Source organism: Balaenoptera acutorostrata, chromosome 9 (assembly GCF_949987535.1).
Source record: "Balaenoptera acutorostrata chromosome 9, mBalAcu1.1, whole genome shotgun sequence".
NCBI lineage: Eukaryota > Metazoa > Chordata > Mammalia > Artiodactyla > Balaenopteridae > Balaenoptera > Balaenoptera acutorostrata.
The window spans coordinates 35911520-35932952 of NC_080072.1; the positions used below are offsets into that span (position 1 = coordinate 35911520).

At 34.4% G+C, this 21433-nt stretch overlaps 1 protein-coding gene across 1 annotated transcript in view; it reads right to left on the reverse strand.

Moving 5' to 3' along the window:
* Nucleotides 1–21433, reverse strand: part of ANO5 (anoctamin 5) — a 101298-nt gene that overhangs the window by 61895 nt on the left and 17970 nt on the right. The window contains 3 exon segments of the mRNA XM_007174811.2: nucleotides 3843–3956; nucleotides 6596–6637; nucleotides 15511–15561. Coding sequence (XP_007174873.2) covers nucleotides 3843–3956; nucleotides 6596–6637; nucleotides 15511–15561 — 207 coding nt within the window.

The following is a 21433-nucleotide window of genomic DNA, read 5'->3' on the forward strand; positions in this document are numbered from 1 at the left end:
CCACCCCTCTAGGCGGTCACAAAGCACTGAGCTGATCTCCCTGTGCTATGTGTCTGCTTCCCACTAGATGGCGGAGGAGTAAGATGTGGAAAATATTGTTTAAAGCCCCTGTGTTCATTTCATTAATTGATGCATTTAGGATGACTTTACTTTTGATGTTTGATAACTACCTGTCAAATATTGTAGTATATTCATGATGTTTTATCAATTATACACTTGTACAATTGTAAAAAAAAACACAAAACCCTCAAAACAAAAGAAAAAGTTTAAGGCTTAGACTGTTCTAGTGAAAAGAAATAAAAACATTTCAAGGTATATACACATTTGTTGTAGCAAACTTAAGACTGAACAAACAATAAAAGACTCCCAAAGATAAAACACTTAAATTAGGAAAAAATTATGTGGAGAGAGTGGAAGGAAAATTTTAGGTGGAGAAAAATAAATGATGTAAAATTCGAAGTGTTAAAAAAGAGTTTCTTCATATAATTCATTTTTTAAAATAAATGATGGTGAGTGTCAAATTTCCATGGTATTTACCTTCTAGGGATATAGGCTAAAAACTGGACCATTTACAAAATATTATAAATTATATCCTTTGCAACTACTGAAATGTATGATAAATAATTGTAGTTGGGGAAGACTTGTAGATGAATCAGGCTTTCAGGGGAAGTCCAGGAGTTCATTTTAGACCTGCTGAGTCTGAGATTCTGTAAGACTTCCAAGTAGAGATGCAGAATAGTCACATGGGAAAGAAGTACAAACTGGAAAGGTAAACGTTGGAATTAGCACAAACATGGTTTTAAATTTTAAAACTGTGAGACAGGATGCATCACCAAAGAAATCAATGTAGGCTGAGAAAAGAAGAGGATTAAGGACTGAACCTGAGGCACTACAATAACAAGAAATCAGGGAGAAGAAAAGATTGAGAAGGCGTGGCTAGTGAAATAAGACGAAAACTAAGAGAATGTGGAGACCTGGAAGCTGAGTGAAGAACATAAACTGTAGAGAAGGGAATGGTAAGCAGTGGCAAATGCTGCTAACAGGTCAAGCAAGATGAGGGTTGAGACTTGATCATTGGATTCATTTATCTGAAGATGAGCAGAGTGGGTGACGTTAAGGCCTGATAGGAATGGGTTTAAGAGAAAACTGGGCAAAAAGGAAATTGAGAAATCGACATTAGCTGGCAGGGAAATTGAGATTAAAAGGAGGTTTTCGTGCTTGCTTTTTAATTCATTTTTAATACAGAAGAATTAACAGCACATTTATTTGTTGAAAGAAATGATCTGGTAAAGAACAACACAAAATGCAATTTTAAGAGAGAGGAAAGAATTGTAAAAGCAATATCCCTAGGTAAGTATGCAGAAAAGAGTTAACATAACAGGCTTGAAACTGCTATCCTTAGAAAGGCCTGCCTGCAAGGTTGGTTCTGGTGTCTGGGAACTTGGTTTTTGTGAGGGTTCCCACCATTCCCAGAACTACTAAGAGTGGCTCACTTTACCTCAACTGTTTGTACAAACTATGTAGTTCATACTGAACATCTGCTTTCTTCCGGGACTGCGAAATGTTGGTATGAGATAGGCAGCAGGTTACAGGACCAGCCCCCAATAAGATCCTACAGTACTGAGTCTTTAATGAGCTTCCTTAGTAGACAGTACTTCCAATGTGATGTCATACATTGTTACTGGAGGAATTAACTGCATCCTGTGTGACTCCACTGGGAGAGAACTCTTATAAGTTTGCTCCTGGTTTTCTCTGGACTTTGCCCCATGCATCTTTTCCTTTTGCTGATTTTGCTTTTATTATTTCATTGCAATAAAACATAGCCATTGAGTATGGCTACATGCTGTGTCCTGTGAGTCCTTTTAGTGAGTCAGCAAACCTGGGGGTAGTCTTGTTGACTCCTAAATGGTAGGCAAGAAGAAAGGGATCCAGAACACAAGCAAATGTGTTGGCTTTAGATAGAAGGATAAATAGTTCATCTATGGTAAAAGGAAGAAAGGTAGATTATACAGGTGGAAGATGCTGGTAGATGGACAAATGTGGTAATGAAAATTAAGAATTTCTCTTCTACTTGCTTCAGTTTTCTCAGTGACTTAGAAAAGTGGTCAGCTAAGCTTGAAAATGAGGAGGATACATAGAAGGTGTGAGAGAGAAAAAGTTATAAAACAGTCACCCAGGAGAGTGGGAAACTGAATAAATTAAGGAAGTAAAGTATGACTGCCAGATAGCATTAAGGACCGAGTTGAGGTCTATCAGAACAAATATGAGATAAAACCAGTAAGTGAATTGTATGTCTGTCTTTCTGCATGGCTCTAGCATTAGCAGGTGGAGAGTTGGGTTTAACTAAAATTGTTTTTCAAAGTTAAGTACAATTGAGAGATGGGCAAGGGATTTGATGGCACATGCAATAGAGTATAATTTGATATGAGATTTAAACTGAATAAGCATAAAGAAGAGCATAAAGATAAGGAGAAGCAGTAAAAAGGTAGTTAAGATAATTGTATCTTATCTGGTCCTGGTGCAGTTGAAGGAAGAAGAGTATTTGTCAGACATATTCGAGGGATTGGTCAGACAGTTGGATACTTTGAATGAGATTATAAAGAGTTGTAGTTGTTAGTAATGACAAGCTGTAGGGGAGTGAATGGCTGAGTTAGAGACTAAGATACTTGCAAAAGGGAGTTCAAGGAACAGAGAGGCTAGGATGCCAAAATAATCATCTAGATAACCATTGAGATAATACTTAAAAAGGGAGTATTTGTGGAGAGAGCAATAGTGATCCAGGAGCTAAAATTGTTGAGAAATAGAACAGAAGACCAGGGACAGATTAATGACAGCAACAATGCAGGGTAGCGATAACTCCAATGAGATTTAAAACTCTGGAGCTTCAAGGCTGAGCGAGGGAGGATAGGCTGTAATCAACAAAAAGATAAAAGGAGAGCAGGCATTCATCCATCTCCAGAAAAAGTGTAAGGGAAAAACCACCACCGCTTGAGAGGTCTGCTGTGGAAGGCACCAGACCCACCCAAGGAGCTAGGCTTGAAGGGGACATTCAGAGAAGAGCTGAATATGGTGATGATAGTGAATGAATTTTAGAGGCCTGGTGGAAGAGTTTCCAGGCAAAGGGTGGAAGAAATGGACAGAAATGGTTATGTACAGGGCCTTATGGGGATAATAGCTACAGTTTTTTACTTTATGTGACATTTATTTCCTATGTAAGTATGTTAGCAAATGTGTGTTTATATGCTTACCCATATGAATTAATATATTAATTCATTATTTCAAATATCTAATATTTATTAAGCATCCATTATGCTCTAACTGCTGTTCTAAGCATTTGAATATACAGTAATGAACAAGACAAAGTCCTTGGTTTTGTGAACTTAATTTATGGTGTTGGAGACAGTAAACAAGTAAAAAAAATGAATAAATAATGTAAGTTCAGAAAGTGATAAGGTCAGAAAGAACATAATATCAAGGCTATTCAGATAAAATGGATTAATGAAAGTTGAAATGAAAAGTAAACACAAAAGATAAATATTATATTCAGACATACACCTCAAATTCTGGAGGTCACATTTAATATCAAAGGTGAGCTATATAAAAAATATATCAGTCACTTGGGAGAAGAAAAAGAAGTCACTGTCCAAAATACCCAAAAAATAAAATTGACTTTACACATCCATTCTTAGGCTGCGTATTTTGTAGTCTTTTCACTCAGTTTCAGCTTTCAGTAACACTCTGGGGCTGCTAACTTTTACAACATAATTCAGAGGAAACATCCCTGTCAAAGTATAGAACGCGCTTCTTTTTATTATTCCCATCTCTCTTACGTAAGTACTTACTGCCTTCAGTTCAGCTTCTTTCTTTATGTCATCAACATAGGAAAGCACAAAATCAATTTGCCTAATCCCATCTCGGAAGAAGATAGAATCTTTGCTTTGTTCATCTTTTTTAAACTGCAGGAGACATGAATGACACAACTTTAAATTATAGTTTTATTTTCAGACGGCAAAAACATGAAAGGGATTAGCTAAAATTTGGTCACTGAATTTGATTAAAATTAGCTAAAATTTGGTCACTGGTCATCTAATTTTTTTCAGTCCTGAAATGACAGATGAAGACAACCAGAGTTTTCATCAACAGAAGATCATGCTTATTTTAGAAAGTGAAATGCCATAAAGAAGTTACATATTAAACAACAAAGACTCAAGATGAAGCTAAGCATATTTACTGCATGCACACACAATAAAAATGCTACAATTATACCAAAACACAAAATGAATACATGTATACATTGATCCAAAATACATATTCAGAGAGGCTTGTTATCTTCATTAAACAACGTACCAATTAGTCCAACAAATAATTCATGGTCACACACTACTTTGGGGGTATGATTAATTATAGACCAATTAATGAATCTCACTGCAAGAACATAAACTTATGATAAATGCTTATATGTATGTTTTCATAAAATTGCTACTTTCTAATTCAACTTTTGAAGGGTTAAAATGAAATCAAGATGCAGTTAAAAATTAGAAAGCAAGTTAGCTTGCCAGCTGACTTCACTACAAGTAAACTCTCATGCAAATTTCCTTTCAACATCAACTTCCTAAGTGAGCTAAAAGCAATCCGCTGTTTAAATCTGTGTTATCAATTCTCTCAGTATAATCGTCAAACTTACAAATTCAGCTTTCACATGTGTAGTTCATTAATTCCTCCCCTTTCAAAACTGCAAAAACACTAGAGAGTTTCAGAAAGAAGAGATTTCATGTTTGACTGATTTGGCCTTCTTTATAGTTTATATATAATATGTAATAGTTAATATTTGGAATAGGCCACATATAATACCTAGACTGATGTAAATAGATGATGCAGTGCATGTCAGTGATCTCTCTAACCCTGTGATGCAAATTTATAACATAGGCAACTTTCCAACTGATTTAGCTAACCTGTGAATGGGGAACTGGGTTTTTAATTTTCATAACTGGTATTTATATTAGTTTATGAGTTTCTTTTATGGTACTCTACGCTGTTTTTCATTCAAGTCATGCCAGGCAGATCACCCATAAAAAGGATTGGTTGTAGATCAGTCAAGTAAGAATAAGACAAAAATCTCATGTTTGATCTGTGGTCTATGAACAGAATAACTATTTTATCTATATGAATGCATAACTGATGTGTCTCAGAAAGAACTAGCTCCCAGTGAACAGGAGGAAATGAGTGGAAAAAAGAATGAAGAAACAAAAAATATTCAGGGAGTCTAGAGATTACATATCAAAATACAGTAATTCAAATGATATGTTTGAGTTCTCTACACCCCAGTCAAAGGATACATAATCATCTCTCTTTTGCTAAAAGAAAGTAAAACAAAACAAACAAAAAAAATTCCTGAAAAAATCCAAACTGTTATCATGTTATATCTTGATTATAAATCACTAAAAAAAGGTGAACAAAACAAAAAAAATTATTTGAGCTCTTGTAAATCATCACAGTATTAGCATATCTTATGAAATTCACCAAAATTTGTGGAGCCAACTGGGGAAGGAAAAAAACTACTAATTAGATTAAATACAATCAAAGCAAAAAATTAGAGGGAAAAAATAATCTTTTTGCTCTAAATCTGGGACAGTCATATTCTGTCTGGTAGAGGGTTTTTTTAAAAAGTATATATTTATAAGCGGTCATATTGTTTGAACAAGCTAAATTTAGGTCCACAGAGAGAAGTTCTGGTGATAGAAGATGTGCACATAGAAATCAACAAAAATCACACTCAAGAGTTTTTGTCTATTAGGGAACAAACAAAGTAACTAGAATATTGAATCTAATTATTTCCTGAATGTTCAGTCAAAATGGGTATATGCAATTCCCTTCTCCTGAAAGGTAGCCAAGGTAGCCTTTGGCTACCTAGAAAAACCCAAATTTCTATCATTATGTCATGCCCTAACTATAAACTGTAAAAAATTTTTTAAATACAGAGAAATCACTGGTAGCCTTGTAAATCACCATGAGGTACATGTCTTAGGACTGTTAACAAAAACTGGTTGAAGCCAACTGGGGCAGAAAAACCTGATAATTTTGTTCCATATAATTGAACACTATTAAAACACATCATTCTTTTGTTTTGCTCAAGACATGACATTAAGATCATTTTTTGCAGTGTGTGTAAGGTTTGTATTTATATTTGTATTTGTGTTTGATTTGTTCTTGGAAATGCCTGTTTATAGTGAGGCAAATATCTGGGTGGCTATTGAATGAGGTCATTTTTCTGAGGTTTATAAACTTGGATTCTTGATGGGGATTCGTAAACTTCTGAAACTGTATGTAAACTGCATGTGTGTATATGTGTATGTGCGTGTAAGTGTATTTATGTGTGTATGTAATTACATTTTTTTAGGAAAAGTTTCCAAAGCTTGAATCAGACCCAAAAAAGATTAAGAATCACCATTCTAAAACCCCAGTTGCCTGGGGAATAGGAATCAGTGACAAAGTCCCCCAAATCAATAGTATTCATTGCAACAAAAATGACTCGGGCTAGCACTGCAGCACTAGCAATGCATCCAAAGCATAAGCAGCAGCATTCAGCACTGGTTACCATAAGACGCCGCCTCAGGAACAAATTGTATCGCTTTGCAGACTGTAAAGCAATCAATAGAGAGTTAGCAAATCCTGCCCAGGATTAAAGAAAAGATCCCCTGCAAAAACAGACACGCAAACAAACAAGACCCTCAATATGATCACTCATGTGAATATGCATGTGTATGTGTAATAATTAAATTGGAGGGTGGGAGAAGACAGAAGAAACGAACAAAAATAAAAATAGGAAGAAAACAATAAAAAATAAAGGAAAGAAAAAAAAAAAAGGAGACTTCAAAGTAAATTTCCCTAAATCCCTTTACAATAACTTTAAATAATACACATTTGTGGACCTGGATTAAGAAGAAAAAAAAAAAAGAATAATGAAGGAAAACATGAGAATGGAAATGTAAAGTAAAATAGGTATAATAGGTATTCTGTTAAGTATGCCTATACACATCAGACAAAGAAAGCAAAATTACTACAGTTATTCTGGGACCATGTATGGTATGCAAAGTTTACCCAATAGTGTAAAATACTTCATTACTGAAAAAACACTGAAATTACCATTATCATGTACATGTGTGTGTAATTACTTTTTTTTAGGAAGAGGTTCCAAAGCTTTAATCAGATCCAAAAAAGATTAAGAATCTTTCCTTACCATTAAAATATTTCACTACCAAAATACTGAAGAAAAAAAGGAAAAGTCATTTGATTATTTAAATGCTGAGTTGTCTTCAGTCTTCAGTTACCATGACCATTATTTTTCAAATACCAAAGCAATTAATTAAAAACATCTGGGATAATCAATAATACTTGAAAGAAAACCTATGGCACAAAAAAGGCAAGTATTGTATTTTATAGTATAATGAAATGATAAATTATCTAATGAAATTATCAATAAAGAGCTTCAGCTCTTGTCATGCAAAGTTTTGTTTAAACTGTTGTTTTCCTGGAATAGGCTAAAGAGACCCAAGCAACTGGTGACTAAGGTGGGAAAGTCCCTGCTCTGTAAACTGATGAGCTTACTATGTATAGATGAGTTAATATTGCTGTTATTTAAAAACAACAGATACAAGATGGATGTTGGTCATTGTATAAAGCATATTTTAAACTGTTATATTCTGTTGGGCTGAAACATTTCACTTTAGCACTTTGATTTTCTTGGGATCCTTCATGAGATTCACAAGTTACTGTTTTTCTCAGATGTTTTACCTAAAGTCATCACAGAATTGTTAAGGGAAGTGAAAGAGTCACACACTAAGAGGCCACATAGGACCATATTATGACTTTCATGGGCCCCTACCTCTATTAAAAATTTTTTAATTAAAAAAAATGATTATTTTTTTTGTTTTTTTAAATTCTGATTTTACAAGAAATTAAAATTAAAGCATTTCCATGGGCTACAAAAAGTATCCTGTGCTGGGCTTCCCTGGTGGCGCAGTGGTTGAGAATCTGCCTGCTAATGCAGGGGACACGGGTTCGAGCCCTGGTCTGGGAAGATCCCACATGCCACGGAGCAGCTGGGCCCGTGAGCCACAATTGCTGAGCCTGCGCGTCTGGAGCCTGTGCCCCGCGACGGGAGGGGCCGCGATAGAGAAAGGCCCGCGCACCGCGATGAAGAGCGGTCCCCGCACCGCGATGAAGAGTGGCCCCTGCTTGCCGCAACTGGAGAAAGCCCTCGCACGAACCGAAGACCCAACACAGCCAAAAATAAATAAATAAATAAATAAATAAATAAGAAAATCCTTTAAAAAAAAAAAAAAAAAAAAAAAAGTATCCTGTGCCTACTGTGCCTAAAGAATAAGTTGGCCCTGGAGTCATGGGTTAACTAGTGCCACCACATTAAGAGTACTGAGAATGCAGGGTATAAAAAGTTACCTAAATGACTGGTAAAAAGCCCTTTGTGATCAACACATCTAATGGCAAGTTACTTTGAAGCTCTTTCAATACCGGATACCCTCATGGTACAAAAACCAATGGGCTCAATATCAACAATTGGTCCTGAAAAAGTACTGACTTAATAGTTAATATTTTTTAAACTTGATTTTAAATATATTAAATGAAGATCATCAAAGGACTTGATTACAAAATGATAAAATTAACATTCTATAGACTAAAATTTTAGAATTAATAACTTTATTATATATTTCCAACATGTGCTGAATATGTGCATGTTTTATTACAAATGGATAACACTAAAACTTATTAGTGTTTTATTAAAAGGTATTTTTATTAAAAGGTATTTTAAAAATCATTCCCATTTCCTGTTACTTCAATAACTAATTGGTGTATTTACTTCTGGTTTTGTCTAAGCACTGAATTTTTTAATATAATAAGTGGTTATATTTAATGTACACATTTTTCTTGACTTTTTAATATTACCATAATATTAAAATAAATTCTCATATATTATAAACTTGCCATAAACATAATTTGTCTATATCTTTTCAATTCATTAAATTTAATCTAATTTTAATCTTTTTGTAAAAAGAGTCTTTAGAGTCTCTTCTCTAGGAATAGAGTTGAAAACCTATATTATTGGTGCTACATAGAAGTTGTCAATAGCATCTTTCTCTCATTATGATAATGTGAACACCTTTACTCCTAAATTTTGAATTATTATTCTGCCACGTGTTTTAAATCTGCATATTTTTTAAACCCAAGATAAAAATTATATATATGTATGGCAATATCCAATTGGAAATTTAAAAAACCCAATACTTACATGAGTATCAAAAATATGAAGTATTTATGGACAGATTTAACATATATGTGCAATACTTGTATATTGATAATGAAAATACTGCTGAGATATACTAAAGAAGATCAAAATAGAGATATATTTTATGGTCATGTATTGAAAGATCAATATTGTTAAGATGTAAATTCTCCTCAAATTGATCTATAGATTCTACGCAATACTAATCAAAATACCAATAAGATTTTTTTTTTTAGAAATTGGCAAGCTGATTCTAAAATTTATTTGGAAATGTGAAGAATCTAGAGTAGCCAAGCAATTTTGATAAAGAAGAATGAATTAGAAATAATTACTCTACCTGATTTTAATATTTCCTATAAAGTGAGAATAATCAAGACAGTGTAATATTGGCATAATAATAGACATATGATGGGACAGAATAGAGAGTTTAGAAATAAACTCACACATAAACGGTCAGTTTCCACAAAGGTTCTAAAGTAATTTATGAGGAAAAGACAGTCATTTCAACAGGTAGTGCCAAATATGCATATTTAAAAGTAAATAAATTTAATTCTCACAAGTCATTTACAAAAGTTAACTCAAAATGAATCCTAGACCAAAAGTAAAAGTTAAAACTATAAAACTGAAGAAAATCTGAGAAAACCTCCCCTACTTTGGTGCAGACAAATATTTCTTAGATAGAGCACAAGAAACATGGATCATAAAAGAAAAAGGATGAGAAAGTGAACTTTGAAACTTTGAAAATTTGTATTCTTAAAAATAGTGTTAAGTAAAAGAAAAGGAAAGTCACAGATTGGGAGAAAATGTTTGCAATAAATACAACTGACAAAGGTTTTGCATTCAGAATACATAAAAGCTTCTTACAAGTCAATAAAAAGATAATCCAATTTCTAAAAATACAGAAAAGATTTGAACGTATAGTTAACAGAAGAAGATGTATGAATGGCCAATAAGCCCATGAAAAGATGTGTAACATTATCATTCATCAGGAAAATGAGCACTGAAACCATGAGATAACCTCCATTCAATCACTAAAATTAAAAAGTTGACAATATCAAGTGCTGGTGAGGATGTAGAGTAACTAGAATTCTCATGCATTACTGGTAGGAATGAAAAATATACAACCATGTTTTAAAATAGTTTAGCAGTTTCATATAAAGTTACACATACATTTTTCATATGATTCAGAAATTTCACACCTAGGAAATTAATGAAAAGAAATGAAAATATATGTCTATACAAACACTTCTTACACGAATGTTCCTAACAGCTTTATTTATAATGGTCCCCAAACTGAAAACAATTCAAATACCCATCAACAGGTGAATGGATAAACAAATTTTGGTATATCCACACAATGGAATACTACTTAGCAATAAAACAAAATAAAAGAAACCAAAAAACTACAGATATATTCAACAAGATTCAATTTATCAGTATCATTTGACGTTTTGGATGAGTCTCAGCAACATTGTGCTGAACAGAAAAAGCCGGTAGCCAGACACAAAATAGTATATACTATTACATACATCATATAGTATGATTCCATTAACATACGACTTTAGAAAAAAAATTAAAAAAACAAATCAGCGGTTGCCTAGGGCAGGGGTGAAACAGCAAAAGGAAGCTTTATTTGATGTAATGGAAATCTATATCTTGATTGTTGTGATTTGTTAAAATTTGTCAAACCGTACACTTAAAATGGGTGCATTTCATTGTATGTAATGTATAAACAATAAAGATGATAATTTTTAACTTGAACAACTAGAAGAATAGATTGTATGTAGCTAAGATATGAAAGACTTCAAAAGAGCAGTTTTTTGTCTGGGAAAAAATTACATTTTAAACATGTAAATCTTGAGATGTCTTTAGATATTTAAATGCATATGATGGGGAAATGGCTTGGATATTTAAGTCTGAAGGTCTTAATATTTAAGTCTGATGTCTATACTAGAAACTTAAATTTAAGTGTTACAACATATCATTGGTATTTAAAGCCATGAGACTGAGTAAGATCTCTAGGAGACAAATGTCTGAGTCCTAGGGCAATCATATCTAAATACAAATGTAGATCAATTATAAATACTAATCTGTATTCATACTTATTGCTTCTGGCTCATTTATTCAAAGGTACATTCTGGCTGGCTTGTGCCTATGCCAAGCATGTCATTAAATATTTGGAATACCATCCCTGAGGTGACCAAGATCCACACCCCTTCAAAACCTGTTAACAGCATGTTGACTGTTATTAAGGCATGCCTCTAGTGTGCCTTTCCAATTCCCATTCCTCCTTCTTTAAACACTAAGTACTTTTCAAATTATTCCTCCCAACACAAATGGCACTCACTCTGAGACAGGTTCCTTTAGGTATAATTTTCTCCATTTTTCTGTGTTTCATTTAATGGTTTTAGCATCCTTCTAGCAATTTAGCTAGCCATTTAGGTACTCAATCAAATCCACTGTTGACTACTTTATTTAAAATAAAAGGTTAAATTATGTGAATTCCTCTGTATTTATAGAATCATTAGTAGTGAAGTTCTATCATAGTAATGGTAGGATTACATTTTTTTCCCAAAGGAAAATATATCCAATGATTTCCTGCTGGATATCTTTGGCTTGTCTCAGTAGAACCCTTCTCTATCCATCTCTACGCTGCTTTTTTTCTTGGGAGGGCGACTGGTTATACTGATAGGTATCAAAGAGCTCCTCTGACTTCTGGCTTCCCACAAATGATTGGAAGGAGGGAAAAGAGTGTAAATGTCCTCCTTTCTGAGGCTGGATTCAGGAAGGTTGTATCCTTCCACTGAAGGTCATTAAGCCTCTCAAGAGTGTCTCAAGTACATGACTCTCTCCTGGGATCTAATCATTGTTCCCTCCCAATTCCCTTCAGTTCTATGGGTGATAATGGATTCATGGTTACTAGATCTATACACACTGGGCTTTTATGGCACCCCATATTTGTAAAAGTTTTTTATTAAGCCCTCCTCAAATTATCCTGTTTTGAGTATGCCTAATAGGACCCTGATTGATACAGATTTTTCTTTTGTGATATTTCTGTAACATTAAAAGAAAATTTCCCAGGAAAAAGGGTTGATTCTGGGACTGACACAGGAAAAGTACAAGAAGAGATGAGCTTAGAGCATCTTGTAATGCCAGAAAGTAAGAAAAGCTAAAAACAAAGCAAAATCAATAGGGTTATATCAGAGGGATACAGGGATCAATCAAAAAAGCTCTTAATAATCAAAGCAAGGCCAATTTGAGCAACAAAGTAAATGAAGTAGTACTGAGTCTATAATGCAAAATATAAAGTAAATATCTCTGAGCCCAAACTGATATAAATATACAAATAATGTATAAATAAATTGATGAATAAATAAAGGAGACCTATTTCTCATACAGAAGAATTCCAAATAATTCATTTACCCTTAAGGAAGTGGAGCAAAATCTCCCAATTCTTGAGTGGGCTGCACATAGTGCCTTTCTTCTAAAGAGTACAGTATAAAAAGGGAGAATAGAAAGAAAAACTTCACAGTAGAGCAAGCTGACAAATATGACTTCAAGCCAGGCAATCAAGGTTAACATCAAGAATGATAAGTCATGTGGGTAGGCAATGTACCCTTCATACAATGTGATGAAAAAAGCATGTTACTCCTATTGTCTTCCTCCCAAAAATGCACTACCCCAGTCTAATTATGAGAAAAACATCAGGAAAGCCATAATTGAAGGACATTCTACAGAATACTTGACGAGTACGCCTCAAAACTGTGAAGGTCACTGAAAACGAGTAAAGCCTGAGACACTGTCACAGCCAAAAGGAGCCTGAAGAGACATGACAACTAAATGCAATGTGGTGTCCTGGATGGGATCCTGGAACAGAAAAAGAACACCAGGGAAAAACTAAGGGAATGTGAACAAAGTATGGACTTTAGTTAATAATGATGTACCAATATTGGTTCATTATTGGCAACAAATGTATCATATTAATGCAAGATGCAAATAGGGAAAAATGTACATGATGTATAAGGAACTTTATGTACTATGTTCATATATCTATAAATCTAAAACTATACTAAATTACAAAGTTGATTAAAAAAGGAAAACCTACTGTTTAATTTTAATAACTTACTGTTTGACCAAAGACAAAAAAAATAGACAAAGAAATATAGACAGAATGACCCAGCAAAATAAATTAAAATGACCATCAATGTAGAAAAAGATAAAATATCTCACTCATATTGAGAGAAATGAAAGTTTAAACTATCCTAGGATACAGAGCTAACTGAAAAATCTCTCACTTGAAAAAGGTCCACTATCTATCTCTCTAACAGACAGGCAAACATCTAAACTTATTAATACACTGTTAATGAAGCTATGGAGAAACAGGACTCTCATATATTTCTTATAAATGCAAAACAGAGGGGAATTTGGCAATATATGGTAAAATTACATATGCCTTTACTTTTTGATACTTAAATCTTACTTAGAAAGATACATTTGGCCAAAATATTATAAAAGTGATTCCCAAGGGTTAAAGACTAAAAAGAGAAAAGATTTCCAAGATTAAAAACAACCCAAACATCCATCAGTAAAGGGACTGGATGAATACACTATCCTAAACCTGCATAATAGAATACTATGCCACAAACTAACAAATGAGAGTGAAATTGATACACAGTATAGAGTGAACTCCAGGATATGTTTTTAAGTGAAAACCAAAGAACAGTTCAGTATATACAGTATGCTGCCTTTAAAGAAGCAGGAAGGGGGCTTCCCTGGTGGCGCAGTGGTTGAGAGTCTGCCTGCCAATGCAGGGGACGCGGGTTCGAGTCCTGGTCTGGGAAGATCCCACATGCCATGGAGCGACTAGGCCCGCAAGCCACAACTGCTGAGCCTGCGCGTCTGGAGCCTGTGCTCCGCAACAACAGAGGCCGCGATAGTGAGAGGCCTGTGCACCGCGATGAAGAGTGGCCCCCACTTGCCGCAACTAGAGAAAGCCCTCACACAGAAATGAAGACCCAACACAGCCATAAATAAATAAATAAAATTAAAAAAAAAAAAGTAAACAAGTTTATTTAAAAAAAAACAAAAGAGGAAGAATATAAATATACATATGTATGTAGACACACATACACATACACACACAGAAAAGTAAAGGATACATTGGAAAGATAAACTAAATAAAAATGTTTACTGCAGAAGGTTTAAGGGGAAAAAGAAGGAAGAAATTTTTCTCTGAAATGCTTTGTTTCATAGTTTCGAACTGAGATAGATTTACCTTCAAGCTCATAAAGTCTAAGCTTCAGGGCCTCTTACTTGCACCAGTCCCTTCAAGGATTTAGGAAGGATTCTAGCAATGTGTTCTCACAGTCAAACATTTTTGTAAAAATTTTAAAGTAAATTATTGTCCCATTATTCTTCTTAAAAAGTGACACCAAAATGGCATAAGCGTTAGGCTCCACTAAACTTTATTCGATCTACGGTTTTCAACTTTGGAATCGTGAATGTTTTACATGGTCAAAAAATAAACATAAATTAAAAAGAAAAATAAAAACAATAAAATTTCAAGTATTATAATTTGATCAATCCCACAACCTTCATTCTGGAACATAAAGATCAGTACTCTAGTGAAAAGGGAAACATCTGTACCAAAACTGTCAGTATAAGAATGTAACTCTATTTCCCCATCTTCCCAAACAGCATCTTTTATTTACTACGCAACTAAAAAAAAATTCTGAATCCCTTTATTAACCTCTTAATTGATATTCAAATTTGATTTTTAAATAAACTGTACTTCTTCATGATTATTCTTAGGTATGTACTTACAGGTAAGAAGGAAGATGTATGGAGAGAGAATACTAAATTAGGCCTCGGAAACCTGAATTCTAATCTAGTCCAGGATCTGCCCCCCTAACCATATGGATCATTTTGGTCAAGTCATTAAACTTCTCAGATCCTTCATTTTCTCATCTGTAAAAGTGAGAAAGTAAAATGCTAGCAAAGTGCTATGCTTTATGTGTCATTCTCATTAATGTATCTGATGACATTTTTTTTCCCATAAGAAACTGATTTTTTTCCAAAGTAATAAATTCTCTAATATCATGTATAAGAACCTGAAAAACAACTGTGAACTGAGAAATAGTCACGATTGCTGACTACAAAAAAAACACCCCATCATGTCCATGCAAGAAAGTATAGTACAGATGGCTGCTTACCCTTGGTTCTTCACTGATGAGAAAACTGGACTCTCTGCTGCTCAGGTCCTGCTAATAGCACCATGGAGAAGATAGAACGCTGTTAATAATAATAATGCAAGTGGGGAGTATATAACTTTTAACAATAAAAACTCTAGGTTCTCTGTGCAGAAGTACTAAACCTACAACTCAGGGGAGCTATGAAGCACCTGAAATTGGATGCAAAACTGCGTGTATATATGTGTATACATGTGCATGTGTGGGTGTATAATGTGTGTGTATGTTTATGCGGAGAGAGAGAGAGAGAGAGAGGCGCTTGAGAAAGAATGAGAATTTTGGAGGTAGCTTTAACAAATCATAAAAAAAAAATCTGAGATACAAGAAATGATTAAGAAGCACTACATTGCAGAGAAATAACAAGGAGCTCCAATCTTTTAATGATGCTGAATCCTGAATGGGACCAAAAGGAAGGACAGAATTAATTGGCTATTTTAGGCCTTTCACCATTTGTTTGAAATTATTAAAGTGAATACCCTGGAAAATGCATCACCAGAATTCTTAAGGATTTATACTTATAACCCAAGAGAAAAGCCATACATAGATATAAATACACACAAACCACTTGTAGTTAAAGTAATAGTGATGCCTCCCTTGGTGTACGGTGGATTTAAATCTTCACGTTCCATGATAGCCCGCACACCACAGCACATACTTCTGAGATCACTCAAATATTTTGCTTTCTCTCCTTCCCTCTCTCTCTTTCCTCTTTTTGTCAGTCTAGCTAGAGGTTTGCCAATTTTATTATCTATCAAAGAGCTAACTTTTTGTTTTAATGCTTTTCTCTAATATTTTTGTTTTCAACTTACTGATTACTGCTCTTATCTTTATTATTGCCTTCCTTCTGTTTTGTCTGGGTTTATTTTGCTCTTATTTCTTGAAACGGAAGCTTATTATTGATTTAAGACTTTTCCTCTCTACTAACATAAATGTTGAGTGCTACAAATTTCCGTTTCAGCATTACTCTCACTACATCTGTCAAATGTTAATATGTTGCATTTTCACTTTTATTCAGGTCACTTTTTTTTTTTGTCTGTTTGTTTTCGTTTTGTTTTTTTCCTTTAGGCTTTCTTTGACCCTTGGATTGTTTAGAAGTATGCTGTTTAGTTTCCAATAGTTGGAGATGTTCCTGTTAACAATAGTTACTGATTTCTAGTTTGATTACATTGTGGTTCGAGAACACATTCCATTATTTCAATTATTTTAAATTTGTTGAGGTTTGTTTTATTGCCCAGAATATAGTCTGTCTTGGCATGTGTTCCATCAGCACTTGAAATGGATGTGTATTTTGCTGCTGTCAGGTGGAATATTATATAAATGTTGGTCACATCCTGTTAGTTGATGTGAGTTCATCTATATCTTACTGATTTTCTATTCAGTTGTTCCATCTATTATTGACAAAAGAGTGAAGTCTCCAGTTATAATTATAGATTTGTGTATTACTCCTTCCCATTTATTAGTTTTTGTTTCGCATATTATGATGCTATTATTTTCTGCATGCAAATTTAGCATTGCTATGTTTCATTGTTGGATGGACTCCTTTTATCATTATGTCATGTCCTGCTCTGTCCATGGTAATTTTCTTTACTCCAAAGTGTAATCGATATTAATGATGTGATATTAATATAACACTCATGCTTTCTTTTTGTTAGTGTTTGCATTTATTTTCATCCACAATGTATATTTTTAATCCTTTTACTTGCATTTTTTAATCCACTTTGCCAAACTCTTTTTTCTTTTCAATTTGTGTGGTTAGACTATTTACACTTCATGTAATTATTGGTGTATTAGGAATTAAAAGTTCTGCCATTTTATTTTTGTGTTTTCTGTTTGTTTCTTCTGTATTATGTTTCTCTGTTTTATTTTTCATGATTTCCCGTGGGTTATTGGAAATATATTTATAATTCCATTTTGATTTATCTAAACAGTTTTTGAGTATATCTCCTTGTACAGTTTTTTAAATGGATGCTTTGATATTAATTACATTATATATACATTATTTATCACAGTTTACAGTATACATGTTTTACTTGTCAAATGAAGTATAAACCCCTCACTTCCCTTTACAATCCCAAACCTTCTTTGTTTATAATATAATTGTGTTAACTATTTCTCTGCATATATTGAGAACCACATCAGACATTGTAAAGTTTTTACTTCAACTGTCAAAACATAATTTTGAAAACTCGAGACAGAAAGTCTATTGCATTTACTCATGCTTTTACTCTTTCTGTTGATTTTTCCCTTCTTCTCCATGCTACAAAATTCCTTATTTTATCATTTTCTTTCTGTTAGAGAACTTCCTTTGGCCAATCTTTTAGAATAGATGTGCTGGTGAAAAATTTTTTTAGCCTTCCTTCCTTTGTGAATGTCTTGATTTCTCTGTTCATTCCTGAAGGGTATTTTCAGTGGCTATAGAATTCTGATTTGGCACTGAGCTCTTGAAAAAATCTGTATTGCTTCCTTTAGCCTCCATGGTTTCTAATGTGAAATCTACTGTCATTTTAATGACTTTCCCCCTAGAGTTAAGGTGTTGTTTCTCTCTCACTGCTTTCAAGATTTTTTTTTGTCTTTAGTTTTCTGAACAAGTTTCAGTTTGATTGGTATGAATTTCTTTGGGTTTATCCTATTTGTGGCTCCCCCAGCTTCTTGAATCTGTAAGGTTTATGTCTTTTAACAAACTGAGATATTTCCAGCTGTTATTTCTTTGAAATTTTTTTCAGCCCACTCTCTTCTCCTAGGACTACCAATAACACAAATGTTTGACCTCTGATATAGTTCCACAGGTCCTGGAGGCTCTATTCATTTTTTTTTCTTCAGTTTCTTTCTCTCTGCTGTTTAGGTTGGGTAATTTCTATTCTATCTCCAAATTCAGTGATTCATTCCTCTATCCCTTCCCCTCTGCTGTTGAGTTTTTTTGTCAGTTATACTATTCTTCAGTTCTAAAATTTCCACTATGTTCTTCTTTAAAACATCTTTTTTTTTGCTGAGAATTTTTAGTTTTTATTTGTTTCAAGAATGTTCATAATTGCTCATTGAAGCATTTTTATGACTGTCACTTTAAAATCCTAATCAGCTCATTCTAACATCTGTGTCACCTCAACATCAGTATCTCGAGATTGTCTTTTCTCATTCAAGTTGATATCCTTCTGGTTCTTGGCATTATATGTGATTTTCTACAGAAATCTGGGCTTTGGGGCTATTATAAGACTCTAGAGTCTATTTAAATCTTCTGTTTTACCAAGTCTCCTCTGACACCACTCTGGTCGGGTCAGTGGGATGATGCCTCACTACCTGGTGGGAGTAGAAGTCCAGGTTCCCCACTCAGCCTCTGTGGGCACCAGCGGGTGGTGAGGTGGTGGGATGGTCTCCCATTACTGCTGTGTGGGGGTGGGAGTTCAAGTTTATCATTAGGTCTTTCCTGAACCCAACCTAACTGAAAAGGGCAAGGGTGCCACCTGCTGCTCCCCACATGGCCTCGTTGTCACCATGGCAGGGAGTGGTATGGGAATGGATTTTCTACTTCTAGACAGTGGTAAAACTCCTGGCTCTCCACCAGGCCACCGCTGACACCAACACAGCAAAAAAGGGTTGATACCTTGTTACCACTGATAAAAGTGGAAGTCCAGGCCATCCACCTTGTCTCCACTGACACCATGCAGGGCAGCGTGTGAGAGGGACACATTATCACCCAGTGCGGGATGAAAGTCTTGGCTCCCCATTCAGCCTTCTCTGACACCAACTCTGTGGGAAGTTGGGACGCCTTGTTACACCAGGCAGGGGTGAAAGTCTAGTCTCCCCACGTGAGCTCTTTTGGAAGGGATGGTGGCAGGACTACAATTTTTTCCTGTGGTGGTTGGCTACAATGAGCAGTTACTGACCAAAAATTGTCTGTCCTCCTGCATCACCCTGTTCCCGGACCATTGGCTAGGGAGTACAGGTTTTTCTTGATGCTTTATTTGTCTGTGCCAGTTAGCATTTCTGTATTACTGGCTTCTCAAGCACCCAGTCTGCAACATAGGAAGCAAAGAGAAAATCCATGCAACTAACTTCACTGCTGTTCCTTGGGTCCCGCAGTCCCTAGCCAGTTTGTCTTCTTCTCTAACATTCACAGTCTTATTATGTTTGTTTTACATATAATGTCCAGGGTTTTTAGCTATACTTAGCAAAAGAAATAAAGAAAATTTTGTCTACTCCATCTTTCTGGAAGTAAGAGCAACAGACACTTTGGAGCTAATTCAATAATATACCCATTTAATAACTCTAAACCTTATCAGCCATTCTTCATCTTTGTTTTGGAGAAGTGCTGTTTTTATTCCAACGTACTTAATATTAAAAAAATATATATGCTAGACCTAACTATAGGTTAAGTCTAAAGGGAGTTTGGTATGATAGTGCTATTCTCATAGGGTTGAACATTCCCCTGTCACTTACTGCCTTCCTATAAAAGTAAAACTAAAAAAAAAAAAAAAAACTAAAAATTATGACACATGCTATCTCTAAAATACTATGGTTGCTCTTGAGATGTGCAGAGGTAAGGAACAGTATAAATATGACTTGAGAATGTTTTTTGTTACAGAAGTTTAAGTTTGGAATATACATATAAATATGAAAGATACACAAAGAAGCAAAGAATAAGAAGTAATTCATAATTACTTGAACTTAACTTGAGCAATACATATAAAGATCTGCAAGAAGTATATTATTGCTATGTCAATATGAACAAAATGAAAATGACAATATTATTACTATCATTCAAGTTGCATCAGTCAATCTCATAAGATAAATCTTTCCTCATTCTGCTCCAAAGACGTAAACTTTAATTTTTGATGTTCTTTATTTTCTAGATAATTGTCTTCATTCACTAACTCACTCAATAAGTATGTTCTCTGTGCCATATTACATCATTTTAGTTGTGGAGCCTATGCTTTATGACAGTGATTCCAAACTTTAATGGCAATATGAATAACCTGGGGTGCTCTTTTTAAATCATGACTCCCCAACCTTATCGATTAGTAGTCTGAGGTTGGTCCCAGGAGTCTGCATTTTTAAGAAATTCTTTATATAATCCTTATTCAGGTGGCCTACAAATTACACTGTAAAAATAACTGGACCAAATGATTTTTATAGTTTATTCAATTCTCATATTCTATTTTTCTCAGCATTTTAGTCACTGAGCTTCTAAAGGATCTCAGAACGTCTAGAAATCTTAAGTCAACCAGCTAAATGAGCCAGTTTATCCAGCTAAGTAGCACACAGCCAACCTATTCTGGTAAGTTGTGTTTCCCATGGTGGGAATTTCAGTCACTCCTAAAAAGCTATTTTTAAAGAGACTTTTTCTATTTGGCTGTTCATCCCTAACCCAATTCAAGGACATCCAACTCTATGAGTATGGCTCTGAGTCAACTAGAGCCTACCAGAAAGATTATTTTCTCTGAAATACTTTTAGAATGCTTACACTCTGTATACAAAAAAAAAAAAAATTTAAGTTGTTAGTACCTATTTGCAAGTTTATATCAATAAAATAAGGACTTTGCTTAAGAGAATCCTATATTTTTACAAATTGTATTTAACTTTATTATTTATAATTTTATTTAATATATTTACTTAATTCAGGTTGAGTAACTTAAACCCTGGCATAGTCATCAGTAAGCACTTATCAGGTTCAAAATGGCAGTAGAAGGAGATCCTGAACTCACCTCCTCCCATGGACACACCAAATCTCCAGCTACAAATGGAACAATTCCCTCTAAAAACTGAAAACTATCTGACTAGCACCTCCAAAACAAAGGATAAAAGGGCCACAATGACGAGGGTGGGAAAAACAGAGATGCAATCCCACCAAAAATCCCACTCTTGGGTGCGGCTCACCCATAATCAGGAAGGA